This window comes from Acomys minous, assembly GCF_964271855.1.
Source record: "Acomys minous genome assembly, chromosome: 3".
NCBI lineage: Eukaryota > Metazoa > Chordata > Mammalia > Rodentia > Muridae > Acomys > Acomys minous.
The window spans coordinates 137,864,586-137,879,573 of NC_140485.1; the positions used below are offsets into that span (position 1 = coordinate 137,864,586).

The following is a 14,988-nucleotide window of genomic DNA, read 5'->3' on the forward strand; positions in this document are numbered from 1 at the left end:
CTCCTTGACCTTTGCGTCTCAGTGTCTTTGTCTGCTACTGGTGTTTATTAGAGGGATGTATCCCTAGTGAGTGAGAGTCTGATAGACCTGTTCCAAAATAAAGAAATTAAGGGACATTTTTGTTATTATTAAGCAGTTGGTCTTATTTAAGTACCACCCCAATACTCATTTAGTAAAGAACTAAACGTAGTGGAGTCATTTATTGGAGTGGACACTGGCCTCACAATGGGTGGTGAATATAAACATGGTCCTCAGGATTGTGTCACTTAGTGATGTCATAGTTACTGTAGTGTATGTAAGCATGCCATAAAACATGCACACAATGGAATCACCTGACAGCACGTTTCCCAGAGTATGTTTCTGTGTTAGCAACACACAACTGTATCATAAATACTGTGTATGATGAAGGGCTTTGTGAATCCATTCAGAGATGGTTCAGGGGTCCATGTCTGAATTTTCCCAGGAAGAATGGGTTCATGGGATATAAGCTGGTGAGGCAATTGTAGCCAAAGCTATTCCAGAGCTCGTTCTGTAGCCTAGGCTAGGCTTCAGTTCATGGATATCTTTCCAAGTACTGGGGTTACAGACATAAGCTCTGTACCTGGCTGTTATACACAGTCACAGAGAAGAGGGCTCTGATGTAGCCAAGGAGTGCTCTTGGAGTCATCCAGTAAGATGCAGTCCCTGAGCCCAGAGTCTGGGTTAGCCTGATTTAAAGACCTATCACATTTAACTAGCAGAGAATTATACCTGGGCAAAACATTTTATGGAATTTTTGTCTTTTTTTTTTCATGGTAAAAAAAGTGATTGATTCCATACAACTTCAGAAATGTGCTGACTTACAAATCAAGAGGAACAGCCCAGTCCTGCCTGGCTTTCTGGTCTACAGCCAGATGCCACTTTTTTTGTTCTACACCTGGCAGTGGGGACAGTGTATAACTGTCACAGGTTTTCTGTGACCCACCAGCCCTACCTATGACTTACCTGACTCTGTTTTGATAAGACTGATGTGGTGTAGAGGTGGGAGAGGGTTGGAGTGGCAGAGTATGTCCTGCCAATTCTGAAATAAATACTCTCTGCCCTGGTGGGTGTGAGCCTGATTGCTCTTGGCAGTTGTGACTTCCTGTTTTCAAGATAAAAGATCTACAGAATTTATTAGAAAAATTCAGAGCACTTTTGTGAGGCAGTTGCACACAGCTTAAAGAAAATACTTAAATAATTTAATTGCAGATGAATTCTAACCATATGGACTGTTTTCCTGGTGCATGTATGAGCTTTAAGGGAGGCTCCCTGGATAATCTGCCAAAGATAGTTGACAGTGCACAGAATCCAAAATATTAAAGAAAAGAAAGTTTCAAGGTGCTTGAAAATCAAAGCCTAGAGAGATGGCAGGGGGATGGGGTGGGCTGTGTTGAAGGGGTGGACTCTCTCTTTGAGGCTTTTACCCACATTCCCATTGTCCTGGGAATAGCCTCTGGCCAAAGTCCTCTCTTCTGCATGAGGAGACAGCAGTTCAGATTTTTTTAGAGTGGGGGGGGGGGCTGTACAGTGTGCCCACTCTGTAAGGAGCCTGTCTAGACCCAAACTCTTGTTTCATACTCATAAGCAGAGGAGACAGGGTAGCTGGTGAGAAGGATTATGGAGTGAGTTTAGACAGAGAAGAGTATTTGATCAAAATGGGCTGGTCCCCATCCTTGGTTGACACTGAATAAAGTCCCTGTGGACAACCAGGAGGGAGATGGGAGGAGGTCTTCCCACTCTCCGCCCCCTCAACACCTGACTTTAAAGTTCTATCTAACATAGGTCATTGTGTTGAGTTACCAGCTGTTCTGGGTTCCTGAACCCATTCTAGAGCTCCAGATTGAACGTTGGCTACTGCTGGTGGCAGGAACCATGCAGTACACGGGGACAGCTGTCGTCTCTGCCGTAGGCATGGGAGCTCCAGGCAGGATATACAGTACAGCCAACAAACTTGTGTGGTCTTGACGAAGACCTTCATTCTTTCCTCTGTTGACCCCATCGCCATAAAATTCCAAGGGACTTTGGCTTACCACTGCTCAGCATTTTGCTAATGAGTACAGCAGTTGCCAAATGAAGATCTGTCTGTCCCAAGAAGAAACCAGCAGCTATCCTCAAGGACAGAATAGTCCAGGGAACACCAGGTCTCCTTCAAGTTGCATGGCTGGGAGGACTCAGGGATGGAAAACAAGTGCAAGCCAATACTGTCCTATGCAGCAGCAAATGCCTCTCCTGGACTCACAGAGGACCCATGCCCGTTGGGTTTTGCTGGCTTGTTCCAGCAAACTTATGTATACATAAGCAATAACTTATGTATATTGGGGAAAACTTTTGTTATAACCTATATATTGTTCTCAGATGCCTTCAAGGAAGGGTTTCCAGTGGCTCATTAAGTAACTCCGGACACCCCACAAATGGTCCTTCGCTTAGATGTAGAGCATTGGAGATAAGACATTGCAGAGCCTGAAATGGCTATTCGTGTGTGTTGGTGAAGCCGACTCATGGCATTAGTTTTCAGATATTTTCTGAGCTTGGAATTTCTAGTCTAATAGAATTACTCAGAACTGATGCTGGAGTTCATGTAGATGGCTAAGAAGGGATGCTTGGGAGCAGTTGCCTGATACAGCTAGAGAGATGCTCTTTTGCTTAGCAGCATCCTCAAGTGAGGGCTGTTAGAAATGGGCAAACATGGTAGTCATGTGATTCATAAACCTTGTTCCTCAACATAGCAGTTCTTACTTAAAAAAACAAAACAAAACTCTAAACTCTAGCTACTGTCTCCAGGACACACTACTTTGAGAAAGTTAAGAATGGGAACATTCCAGGTCAGTAAGAAAGCCTGAGGATAGTGGCAATGGTGGGGCAGAGCCAAAATTTGTCGGGGAACAAGACTTACATGGGGTGGGAATAGAGACTGCAGGTTGAAATAGGTTAGTCTTTGGCTCATTAAAGCAAGGAAAGCCATCTTTTCAACAGCACAGAGGAGAAGTCTTCTGGGGGCCAGTTATAAATAGCTCCTAATGACTCTGCTGTATTTTAATAGTTACCTTTAGCCCTTGCCAGAGAGTATATAGCCTGTCTAGCATAAAGAGGGTGAAAGGAAATAGATGAAAAGTGACATTATAAAGCTTCCAAGATCTGTGGCTGGCAGCCCTACACATGGAATGTTTTCATTTTAAGTTCACAAGACTTCTTGGCATGAAACACAAGCCCATGTGGATAGAACCCACCCTGGAACTCAACAGAATAAGTTACAAAAAAAAAAAAAAAGCGTTTTAAGCCCAATGATTAATTGATGAGGCTCAATATGAGCTGAGATTTTGCTGAGATTTTGCATACATAATGTAAACTCCATGTGGTACACCCTTTAATCATTTCTGTGTGTCGCGTCCCTTTTAAGAAAAGGAAGTGCCCAACAAGCCTTTGCGGATGCGCATCCGAGCCTCAGACGACAGACTGTCCGTTGCATGGAGGGCACCACGCCTGTCCGGAGCCAAGAGTCCACGCAGATCTCGTGGTTTTCTTCTGGGCTATGGGGAAAGTGGCCGGAAGATGAATTATGTCCCTTTGACCAGAGATGAGAGATCACATGAAATTAAAAAGCTTGGTGAGTTTGAAATGACCTTCTATGCCACGCTTCCATCACTTTGGTATTTGGAACCTTGTTCAAGACAGAACACTGTCCAGCTGAGCGGTGCATTTCCCAGCTGTGCCCTGCATTCGCTGCATTTCCCCTCTCTATGGCAAAATACCCCATTAGGGCAACTTTTGGCAGGAAGGGGCGGTTTTGGCTCACGGATGAGGAGATGGGGCTCAATAGAGCAGAAGGCGTGGCAGCAGGAGGCTCTGTGGTTGCAGAAGGGTGCTCCTATGACTCCTCAAATCTTGGCCTAGTAAGAAGCAGAGTAAATCAGAAGTAGGGCCCCCTCTAAACCTCCCAAGGCTTGCCTCTGGTGATGCACTTCCTGCAGCGAGCCTTATCCTGTAAAGGGTCTACCACCTTCCACTGCGCCACCAGATTGGGGCCAAGTGCTGAAACGCTTAAGCCTGTGGGGATGCTACATCTCTTTGGCTATATCTCTTTGTCCCATCCCGTTGTGGTCTCCATCATATTAACGTTTGTTCAGCGGCAGGACCACTCTGTCATGTCAGTTGTTTCTATACACAGATGCTTTGAGCCAGGACACTTTCCCAGGTGTGAAGTGTGGTGGAGAGGGAAAGCAATCCCCCTTCCCTTATGGTCCTGTATTCATTAGCTATGGAAAGCCAGTGGGCACATCTGCTGGCATCAGGGGAGACTGTGTGGTCCATGTTAATAGGTCTCAACCTTTACTGGCAAGCTAGACAGGCATGCAAGCCATGTCCTGAGGAGATGCTGCTAGGCCCTGAGAAACTGCCAATGGCTATGTCACTCTTACCCTTGCCCCATCCCCTAATCTACCTGTTGAACTGGATGCGAGTCAGGCTACAGAGAATCAGGGTCCAGGGTGCCAGGGTCCTGGCAACCCATCTGTCTTGTGCTCAAATCAAGTTGGAAGACCCCTGGGTACATACCCTGCTACGTGCTCTTTTACCAGTGATAAGTATTTGGGTCCCTGTGGTTCATGCTGATTTTATTTCCTAATGGGTCAGGACTCAACCAAGGGACAGGCTAGGGCTTACTGGGCCTGTTCAGAAGATTCTAGTAAAATATCTGATCTCATCACTAATAGAGTGCCTCTCATGTTCTTGCAAACTCGATGGTATAGACAGTTAAGGTGGAGGCTCACATCACTCAGGGGCATGGAGGCCGGAAGTGGAGATTGACATTGTTGGGGACAGAAGCTGGGGTGGGAAGGAGCAAAAGGGGCACCCCACAGGCCTGTGGCGGTGTCTAAGAGTGTAACACAGGGAAACGCGCATGGTACCTCTTGCTTGGTATGTCTGTTGTAAAAGCTAAGTTCTTCTCCAAGATAGGTAAGGAGCATGCAGAAGACAGTAAGAAGTGACAGTGGGGTCAACACGCTGAAGGAAAAGAGACTCACAGCCAGGCTGCAAGGCACAGTGGTTTGACCAAGCTCAGGGAACAGCCCTGGGTGAGAGCAGCATTCTGGGAAGAAAGCCTAGTGGCTAATATTGCTGGTTTGCTGGGCGAGCTTACTTGGCTAAGGGCATAAGTACATCCTTATGGAGTCTAGGCAGACAATCCTATAGTCCCCAGGACCCCCACCCAGTCCTGGCTCCCAGGAGCACACTGTAGTGTGAGCGGCTCGGATTTGAACTAGCGAAGACCCTGGGCAGATGGCCACATTCCTTTTTCTGAAGTATCCCAGAAGTCTCTGTATTGTCAGATGCTGTGTTCAGCTGCCTGCTGGACCTCCCCATGCCCTTCCTCCTCTCCCCTTTCCCCTCTCCCCCTGCCCCTCCCCCCAAGCCTTTTGCTTGGGTGTTTCCAGCACGAGACAACTGTGTGGTATTTTTTGTATCTCCATGGTCCCCACAAGATGGCACAAGCCCCTCTGAACCACACAGGGCCTCTGAGCCATCAAAGCTCAGGGTTCAGCAAGAAGAAACCGGCTACCTTTCATCTCCAATGACAGAAATGTCAAGAGAGCCAAAGAAGCAGAGGGAGGATCCAGGCTAGGCGTGCCTTGTGAAGAGCAGATGTGGGGAAAAGAGACTTGGTGGTGTGAAACCGCAGAATAATCTGGAATCTCTTCAGTCCTTCCTTCTTGAGCTGCCCCTTCTCCACCCGATGGTCACATTGTGCAGGCTTTTCAGCGTTTGGATGATGTGGACCGATCTCTGCGCAGCTATTGAGCCAAAGAGCAGGGACACCCTTTGCCTGTCTGACACTGCAGGAGAGTGGTGTTCAGGTGGAACGTTTCCTTTACAAGTCTCCCTCACAGCGCGCACTAAAACAGAATTGGGCATCCCCCTGACCTTTGTGGCTGGGCCTGCTAGTTTCTCACGTCTTCAGCAGTGCACCTCTGCTCACCTAAGATGGCATGATCTTGCTCCTTTGCTGCCTAAACTTGAGCAAACTTGGACCTAAGGTGCACGTGAACTCTAGGCTCAGTATGATCACACAGGGCAGGCCCTTCTTGGGCTTCTTCTACAGTGTGTTATCTTTTGAATTGTCATTTCGTCAACCTTCCCACAGTAGGCTCCTGTGAAGAGAAGGCCTGAACAGCAGCTTGCCTCAGGACAGGGTATGGGATGAGGGTGTGGAGTCTGCTGTGTCCTGGAAGCCTGTCTTTGCAATTTGTTCTGCAGAGGACCTTAACTCTGTTTACCACAGAGATGCCGGTGGCCGTTGGGGCCTCGCAGGAAGTGGGCACACATTGAGGAACCTTAGGGATTGGCTTGAGGTCCATCAGCAATGAATCCCACCCCTGGCTGATCACTGATCACATTATCGGTGGTCTCTGAGGCAGTGGAATCCCTGGGATGTGCAGCAATGTGGAAGTGATAGTTGAAGTGGGAGGGGCCTCAGGAGTACAAGAGATGACAAGCTCAGACTCCAGGAAGGGATGGCAAATGATGGAAGACCAGCAAGTCTGAAGACCTTCACAGCAAGATGCCAGATGGGAGACCCCTGGGAAGTGAAACACAAATATATCTGCAGCATATACTCGAGGCTGGGAATGGGGTCAGCCACGGATTGCACTGATGGGGTGTGTGCAGGGTGCCCTGGGCTCGTTAGGTAATGATGCTGGTGTCAGTAATAACCAGAGAGGAATATGCGTGTAGGGCTGGATGCTGTCTGTTGTATCTCTGTGGTGGCTGCCTAGGGCCTGCTCCTTCATCAGCTGAAGTTGTTAAGAGCCCTGGGCCTTGAAGTGATGTAGAGCTGGTTACAGGGCCCAAATACTCTATAACTTTGGCAGTCACCTCATCCCTCTGAGGCTGTCCTTACCCTCAAAACAAAGACAGTGATAGGGGCCACTTTGCATGGCATAGTGACTGAATAAAGACATGTGAAATGCTTAGCGTGGTCGGGGCAGGGGCAGAGGAGGGGCTATCAGCTCTGTAGGGTTCATAGGCTCCTGGGGATGGAGGACACTGTCCCATGTCCTGCTCTTTGGTCCACAGCCTCTGAGTCGGTGTATGTGGTCTCCCTACAGTCCACGAACTCCCAGGGGCAGAGTCAGCCCGTCTATAGGGCTGCCCTCACAAAGCGCAAGAAATCAGGTATGTTTCCAAGGATGCAGTTGGTGAAAGCGATAGTCTGGTGTGAATGCTGCCTTTCCACATGATGCTGGCTGTAATGAGATGGAGGGATTGGCATCCCTCCTGAGGCTATTTCATTTGTATCACACACTCATTACTATCATAGAAAACAGATGGCTTTTCTAACAGTCTGCCCCAACTTCCCCCACTTAGATAAATTCCATATTCTTTTGGGGGGAAAAATGGCCCGTCTAAAAAACAAAACAAAAGAAAGAGACTTACAAGCAAAGTTGAAGACACCTTGTGATTCTTAATTAGAGACCAAAGTCAGATGGCAAGCTTTGGGGCTGTATTTTTTTTTTTTCTCTTTGATGACAAAAATAATTCTCAGTAAGAAATTGGCAAACTCAACTCTATCTTGTATCTGTAACATTTAACCTGCCATGCAACCACATACTCTAACTTAGGAAGAACATTGACTCCCATGAGATTCATAACCATTGTTTAAAGCAGCATTTTTATTTAGCATCACAATCTCTGATGAATAACAGAGTGAACGGTTCTTTCCCCTGACATGTATCTGCTCATGTGCTTATTATTTCTGAGAAGTTTACAGCATGTAATGAGCAAACACTGAGTTTCATGCAGTGCTTTCTACCAAGGTATAGCGACCCCTTTACACTCTTCTGCATGCTGGTTGGCTCAGGCAGGTTTTAAAGCGAACTGCTTGCCTCCCGGGCTATGGTTGGGGAAAGTGAGAGTGGAGATTTGTCCCCTTTTATACAGACAAAATGATCACTTAGCTTTCTGCTCATCTCATCTTACCCTAAAATCAAGCACGAGCAGCTAAAAGTTAGGCAGGGCTTGGCGGGAGGAAGTCAGTGTGGAGCCTATGGTACGAGGCGCCCTTTCGCGTGCCCACTGTCATTGCAGAAGAGGATGGCCTGGATGTGCCTGAAGACATCAGTGTCCGGGTTATGTCATCTCAGTCCGTGCTCGTGGCCTGGGTGGATCCTCTTGTGGAAAAACAGAAGAGAGCTGTTGCGTCAAGGTACACACACTCATTTCTTATCCGAATGTGTGAGAAATACAGCTTCTTGGGTCTTGGAACGAGTCCAGTGATTTCTTTTCTAATTTTGCAAAGACTTAGTAATTTTGCTTTTTGTGCATGAATGTTTTTGCTTGCATGTGTGTGTGCTATGTGTGTGACTGGTGCCCACAGAGACAAAAGGAAGGCACCGGAGCTTCTGGAACTGGAATTACAGATGGGCTGTGAGCCACTATACAGGTGCTGGGAACCAAGCCTGGGTCCTGTCGAAGAGCTCAGCTCTTAAACACTGACCCATCTCTTTGGCCTGATTTTATTTTATTTTTTTCTGTATGGGTGTGGACCCCTCTTTTGCTGTTGATGGTCCAGTATTCTGTGGCCACCAGTTTTCTGCAAATCAAACAGGCCTTGGAGTATCGTTCACAGGACAGGACCTCACACCTCAGCAGCTCCATTTTGTCTTACGTGAGGAAATCTCCTGTTTGTTTTCCCTCTGCCATGTTTATGTACGGTTTCCCTCTGTGAAGAGTTCACTGTGGGAGGAGTCTTCTTGAGGAGTCAAGGCAGAATGGACTTTTAGGGAGAGTGGCAGATGTTTGTCCAATGTCACACACATGGCCTCTCAGTAGACATTAGCTGCTCTCTGCTGTGCCAGGTCCTGTTTGGTGTGTGTAGTAACAACATCTTCTTCTCTCTTTGCTCATCATATTGTCCTGGTCTGTCTTTTATACCCATTTGTGGTAGCAACAGAAAAAAAAAACCCCTCAATTTAAAAAAAATCCCTTTTTATTTATTTATTTTTTTATGTGCATTGGTGTTTTGCCTGCATGTATGTCTGAGAGTGTTGGATGCCCAGGAACTGCAGTTACAGACAGCTGTGATCTGTGAGCCGCCATGTGGCTGCTGACCCAGGGTCCTCTGGGAGAGCAGCCCATGCCCTTGACCTCTGAGCCATCCTACCAGCACTCCCCCTTTTTAAAAATATATTTTTTTATTTTAACTTTTGTGTGTGTGGGTGTCTCACTTGCTTACGTGTCTGTGCATCAACTACGAGAGTGGTGTGCATGGAGGCCAGCGAGGATGCTGCATCTCCTGGGACTGGGGTTAGAGACCGCCGGGTGCTGGGAACTGAACCTGAGTCTGTTGGAAGAGCAGCCAGTGCTCCTAAATGCTGAGCCGTCTCTCCAACCCCTCCCTGACAACCCCAAGCTCATCAGGTCTGAATAATCTTTATATGAGCTTTACGTTTTTCCACATTGCATAGAAACTGGTGAATATAGATTTTAAAAATTGTTCAAAGGCTTCATAGTTTATACAATTAAGAAGAAGGCAAAGATCTGGTAGCCTGGCTATTGTGTATTATGTTTCGAGCCTATCTATGGCAGGAAAGGGGGACACACTTTAAAATAAGAGAAATATAACATATATAAGCTGTGATCCGTGGTAGATGCAGGATGGCCGTGCCTGTCTGCAGTAGAATGACACCCGTTTCTACTGAGGAACTCAAATGGGACGCGTCCCCGATTACCTCTGGGCTTTGGCTTCTAACATCTTGGGAAAAACCAGGGGAAGCTGGACTCTCCTCAGAAGAACTGCTTTGTTCATTATTTTACTGTGTTATGTCTTCAACTGATGTCTTCTCCTAATATGAGTGTGTGCATGTGTGTGTGTGTGTTAGTGTGTGTGGGTGTGTGTGTATGTATGTGAGTGTGTGTATATGTGTATAAGTGTGTGTGTGTACCAGTTACTGTCACATTCTTCAGCCCATGTGCACATACATCACAAGGAAATTAGGAGCTGGCAATTTCCACCCACCTCCCCTTCTTATCCTTTCCTTTTGTCATCTCTGGTCCTTGGAGCACTGGGACATTTTTAGTCGTGGACAGCAACACACTCTATATTTCATGGCTGGGACCCTTGCTACAGATTCTTAGAGTCAATGATATAGTCCAAAGTTTAGATTTTTCTCCCCCGATTACTTTTAAAAATCACCACTTACTCGGGGGAAAGACAAACAGCAAGGGCTCCGGGACTCAGCTGCAAAGACTCTGGTCCCCAGGATGACACTGTGCTGTGTTTTCTCATAGACAGTACACAGTGCGCTACCGCGAGAAGGGGGAGTCGGCCAGGTGGGATTATAAGCAAGTCTCTAACAGGCGTGTACTGGTGGACGGCCTGATCCCAGACACAGTGTATGAATTCGCAGTCCGGATCTCACAGGGTGAACGAGACGGCAAGTGGAGCGCATCCACCTTCCAGAGAACACCGGAATCTGGTTTGTGTCTGAAATGGCCTTGGGGTTTCAACTGAGGATCAACTCCTAAACTGAGATGTGGTGTCATTCAAGAAGTCAGTGGTGACACAGGGCAGCATGGGCAGCTCTTAAAGTCTCACCATCTATAAGTCTTAGTAGACTTTGTATGTATAATTAGAGTTGGAGCTTGGGTTTATAACTGTTAAAAGGGAGAGCGAGATATGTAAGAGGCTGAGGAGCAGTGGTGTTGGGTCCACGCTGACAGCCCTTTTCTAGCCAAGTGTTCTTCTGTCACGCCAAACCCTTCAAGTGCCAGTGTATAGCATGCATAAGTTGAAACTGTAGCCATAGATGTCTCTAAGGGCTTAGCTTTTATTGTACAGTCTTCCGGAAGTTAGGGTTATATTTGAGTTTGGATAAAAGGTTTTCTGTACTCAAGGCTATCATTCAATAATGGCTAATGCTGCATCTTCACAAGTTGTATAGACTGGACATGGCAGCACGTGACTCTTATCTCAGAACTTGAGATGCAGAGGCAGGTGGATTGACGTGAGTCCGAGGCTAGCCTGGTCTACATATTGAGTTCTAGGTCAGGCAGGGTTAAGGCCCTGTCAAAAACAACAATAGAAGTCATACTAAAAGGACGTTGCGTATTTTGAACTTCTAATACTACAATATTTAGCTGGAAGAAAAAAAAATTGTAATTCTTAAAAGCCTGCTTCTAGATGTGTCTAAACTTGCTGTAGGGGGTTGGCGGGAGTGACTTCATGAAAAGCTGGTGTAGAGCCATCTCATGCTCATCAAAATGAACACACTATCTCGTCAGCAAATAGTGTGTGAGGGGCCTGTCTCTGTTTCCATTCAGGAGGCCCCTGAGAGCCTTGTGAAATGTCTGATCCCCTGTCATCCTGTAGCTCCCACCACAGCGCCTGAGAACCTGAATGTGAGGCCAGTCAGTGGCAGGGCCACAGCTGTCACTGTATCCTGGGACGCGCTGCCAGAGTCCGAGGGGAAAGTCAAAGGTAGGTATCTCCTCCCTGCTCCCTGGGTGGCCTTTCTGAGAAATACCTCTTCGGTGACTCTGACCAAAACCAAGCAAGCAAACAAACAAACAAACAAAAAACCTAGACAAGTGAAATGCATAGCAAGGTGCTCGCCCAGGAGACACAAAGGCTTCATGAAAGTCGACATTATTTGACAGCTAGGTAGTCACCTGCCAGTTATTCTTGTCATCTTTATATAGGCAGGATCGTCAGGACAGACACCCTGGAGATGTTTTTTTAACTGTACCATGTGCTATCATAACCTTTATACCCTGTGTTAATTCTAGAGCTTTCTGTCAAGTCTGAGAGATCCTGAAAAGAGAAGTCAGCAGAGGTCTGTTGGGACTATAAAGATCTTTAATGAGACCATAAATACTTTTAACAGGGCTGAAAACCCTAAGTCATAATTTCCAGAAAGTAGATTTGTTCCCTAAATTGATTTATTTGGGTCAAGGAAATAATGAAAAATCAGGGAGGAAAAAAAAAAGATTCTGGAGCTTTGAATAAAAATAGAAGGAGATATGTGCAGATAATGAAGTTTGATAGTAGTCTTTTTTGGACTGCTAAATAAACACAGGGATCTCTCAATTTCAATGTTAAAGTACCTTTAAAAGTTTCAGAAATCTGGACATTTTAAAGACTCATGTTGGAGTTTACCTGGCTTTGCCTACAAATGTGCCCTCATGGTAGGGCAGATGGAACCTTTATTTAGAGAAAGGAATCTTTGTTGTCGTTAGGTTTGGGGAAGGAAAATTTAAGTCTGGTACACCCAAAAGCCATGAACAGTTTGGGTAGGCTTAGAGAAACCCAGAAGGCCACTGCCAGGCTCCTTTGAGAATTTCCTGATGGAAACTATTGAGTGGTTTGGTTTTTTGCATTCAATTGTAGCTTAGCTTGGCTCACGTGCAGTGAGCGTGTCTTTTCCTAGGTCAATGGAGCTTCAGGAAGATAACTGGCAAAGCATTTTCCATACTTAATGTTTTCACATTTCAGAAAAAATGGATTCTTCTTCTAGCTCGTCCCCTCCCCCACAGGAACAAATCAGAAACTGATGAAGAGAATATATAGCCTCTAACTATATACACATTTATATGAATAAGCATGTTTTTAGCTGGCTCCTTAAAGTTGTGATTTTTCCAACATAAGCACTAACTCCCTGGCTCCCTGGGTGTTAAGGACTGCGGGGCTGGAATGGCCTCTGAAAGGGGGGAGAAAGATACCTCTTTGGCTGACTAGATTTTTCAGTTTTTTGAAAATGGCAGTTACTGTCCCTCTGGTGAATTTATTTTCATGCTACTGACTCATCATTTTTCTGACCTGTGTCTTAGTTTATATCACAGCAAATGCTGAAGGAACCACATGTCACCAGCTAAGTATTGCCAGAAACAAAGATAACTCCTGAGCTCTTTTTGTTTTTGTTTTTTTTGTGTGTGTTTTTTTGTTGTTATTGTTGTTTTGGTTTGTTTTTTTGAGACAGAGTTTCTCTGTGTAGCCTTGGCTGTCCTGGACTCGCTTTGTAGACCAGGCTGGCCTCGAACTCACAGTGATCCGCCTGCCTCTGCCTCCCGAGTGCTGGGATTAAAGGAGTGCGCCACCACGCCCGGCTTCCTGAGCTCTTATAGGTGGAAGATTTACATATTTTAATCCTGTTTAGGTTCCATATGGGTATAACTGTGTGGTTAAAATTCATAATTAACTGGGGGCATTTGCTACGTCAGAGACACATAAAGCACAGTAAGAGCATGCACATTTTGACATAGTTAAACATTTCTCCAGATTTCTCAGTCCATTAAGAAACCATAAGAAGGCAGCTTTGTAGCATAGGCGTGATCTCACTTCTTGCTTTTGGTCACCGCTAATAACTAGTTCCATGATAAGCGAGCGCTGTGCTTCCCCAGCAGACGATGCCAAGGCGTTTCTGGCTGAAAGATTGCTTTACTTAGTGTGCTTTTTAAAGCCTAGACCTTAGAGAAAGGAGACAGTCTCCCATCCTCGGGTAATGGCTTGGTTTTTCTGTGATTCACATTATTTTTCTGAGAGCATTCTCATATTAACTTGGTAAGATTAAATTCATTGAGAGACTAGGCAAACACGGTTTTTTGCTGAACGTTAAAACACACTGTGAAATGTGCCTTTGTGTTTAATTGTTTTTGCATGTCCATCTATATGCATGTATTTCTAAATATATAGACACAACCTGCTCAATATATGATTTCAGGGCTGACCACTTCGGGGAGGGGTAGGAGGAAGGGGAAGGAAAGAGGAAAATGATGTAATTATAAATAAGAGTTAAGTTTAAAATGTGAATAAATATAATAATTTACATGTAACGAAAGAAACAGCTCCTTCCCCTGTACCGCCCATGGTTTTCAAAGGCTTATAGACAGAAGACGGAAGCGCTGGGAACCACGCGGCTCTATCAGTGTGGCTTTTCCTCCCAGTTTTAAACTCTGTGAAATATTCGCATCAGCACAGAGTGAATAAGAACTTTTATAGTTCTTACAAGAGTGACGTTATATGGAACACGTGGCACTTTTCTGAGTTAATGTACTAAAAGTCACTCCACTTGGTAAGGGAAACTTGATAGGAGCGGTTTATTCAGAACCAGTCCCTGGGAGTCAGCACTTTCAGAGCCTCTTGGTTTCTTAGGCTGGGGTGTGTCACAGCCACCACACGAAGCTGTTAAATAAATGCAAAGTCAAACAAAAGCTAGTGTAAATACGTTTGGTCAGTTTTATAAAGGTAGTCACCCTGCCCCTCCCCCCAGCCCCCCCACCCCCTACCCCTCCCCCCAGCCACCCCATGTGCTTCATTTGATTAAAATGAAGGGGCTCTAGTGAGTGTGAGCTCGCCGTGCACCCCCATCCCTCTGCTGCAGCTGTTGACCAGGTGTGCATTGCCAGGGCGCTAGCTTCAAGCAATGTGTGTTCCGATTCATGCTGCCCGCACAGTCTGTCTGCTGGATACAGGTGCGTTTTCATTTTCTTCCTTCCAACCATCTGCCAAATCATTTCAGAATACATTCTCTCATACGCCCCGGCTCTCAAACCATTCGGAGCAAAGTCCCTCACGTTCTCTGGACACACTACTTCCGCCCTGGTGGATGGTCTGCAGCCTGGGGAACGCTATCTGTTCAAAATCCGGGCCACAAACAGGAGAGGCCCCGGGCCGCACTCCAAAGCCTTCATTGTCGCTATACCAACAAGTAAGCATTCATTGTGCGTTCTCGCTCACCCCACCCCGCTCTTCATTGCTGGTTTGTTCTGTGTTACTTGGATTCCTGCTTCTGGGTTTGGAAACACTCAGTTGATGATTTCTCAGGGCTGAGCTTGCACAGTTGTTACAGCTGTTTCCAAAATATTTTGTTAGATCCCTTTGAAACCAATCTTTCCAAAGACTCAAATGTTACCACTGATATTAATAATTATTTACACTATTATCAGCAGATTAATTATATGATTACTCTAGCGTTA

The 14,988-nt window shown here is 45.9% G+C and overlaps 1 protein-coding gene across 5 annotated transcripts in view; it reads left to right on the plus strand.

Annotated features, from left to right (window-relative positions):
- The window catches only part of FNDC1 (fibronectin type III domain containing 1), an 81,839-nt gene that overhangs the window by 30,922 nt on the left and 35,929 nt on the right, over positions 1-14,988 (plus strand). For 2 of the 5 annotated variants that reach the window (XM_084777452.1, XM_084777455.1), the window contains 6 exons: positions 3,419-3,625; positions 7,093-7,191; positions 8,104-8,221; positions 10,306-10,493; positions 11,387-11,494; positions 14,532-14,720. In XM_084777452.1, coding sequence (XP_084633578.1) covers positions 3,419-3,625; positions 7,093-7,191; positions 8,104-8,221; positions 10,306-10,493; positions 11,387-11,494; positions 14,532-14,720 — 909 coding nt within the window. The remainder of the gene's footprint in view (positions 1-3,418; positions 3,626-7,092; positions 7,192-8,103; positions 8,222-10,305; positions 10,494-11,386; positions 11,495-14,531; positions 14,721-14,988) is intronic. The other 3 variants (XM_084777454.1, XM_084777456.1, XM_084777453.1) reach the window with 2 other exon arrangements.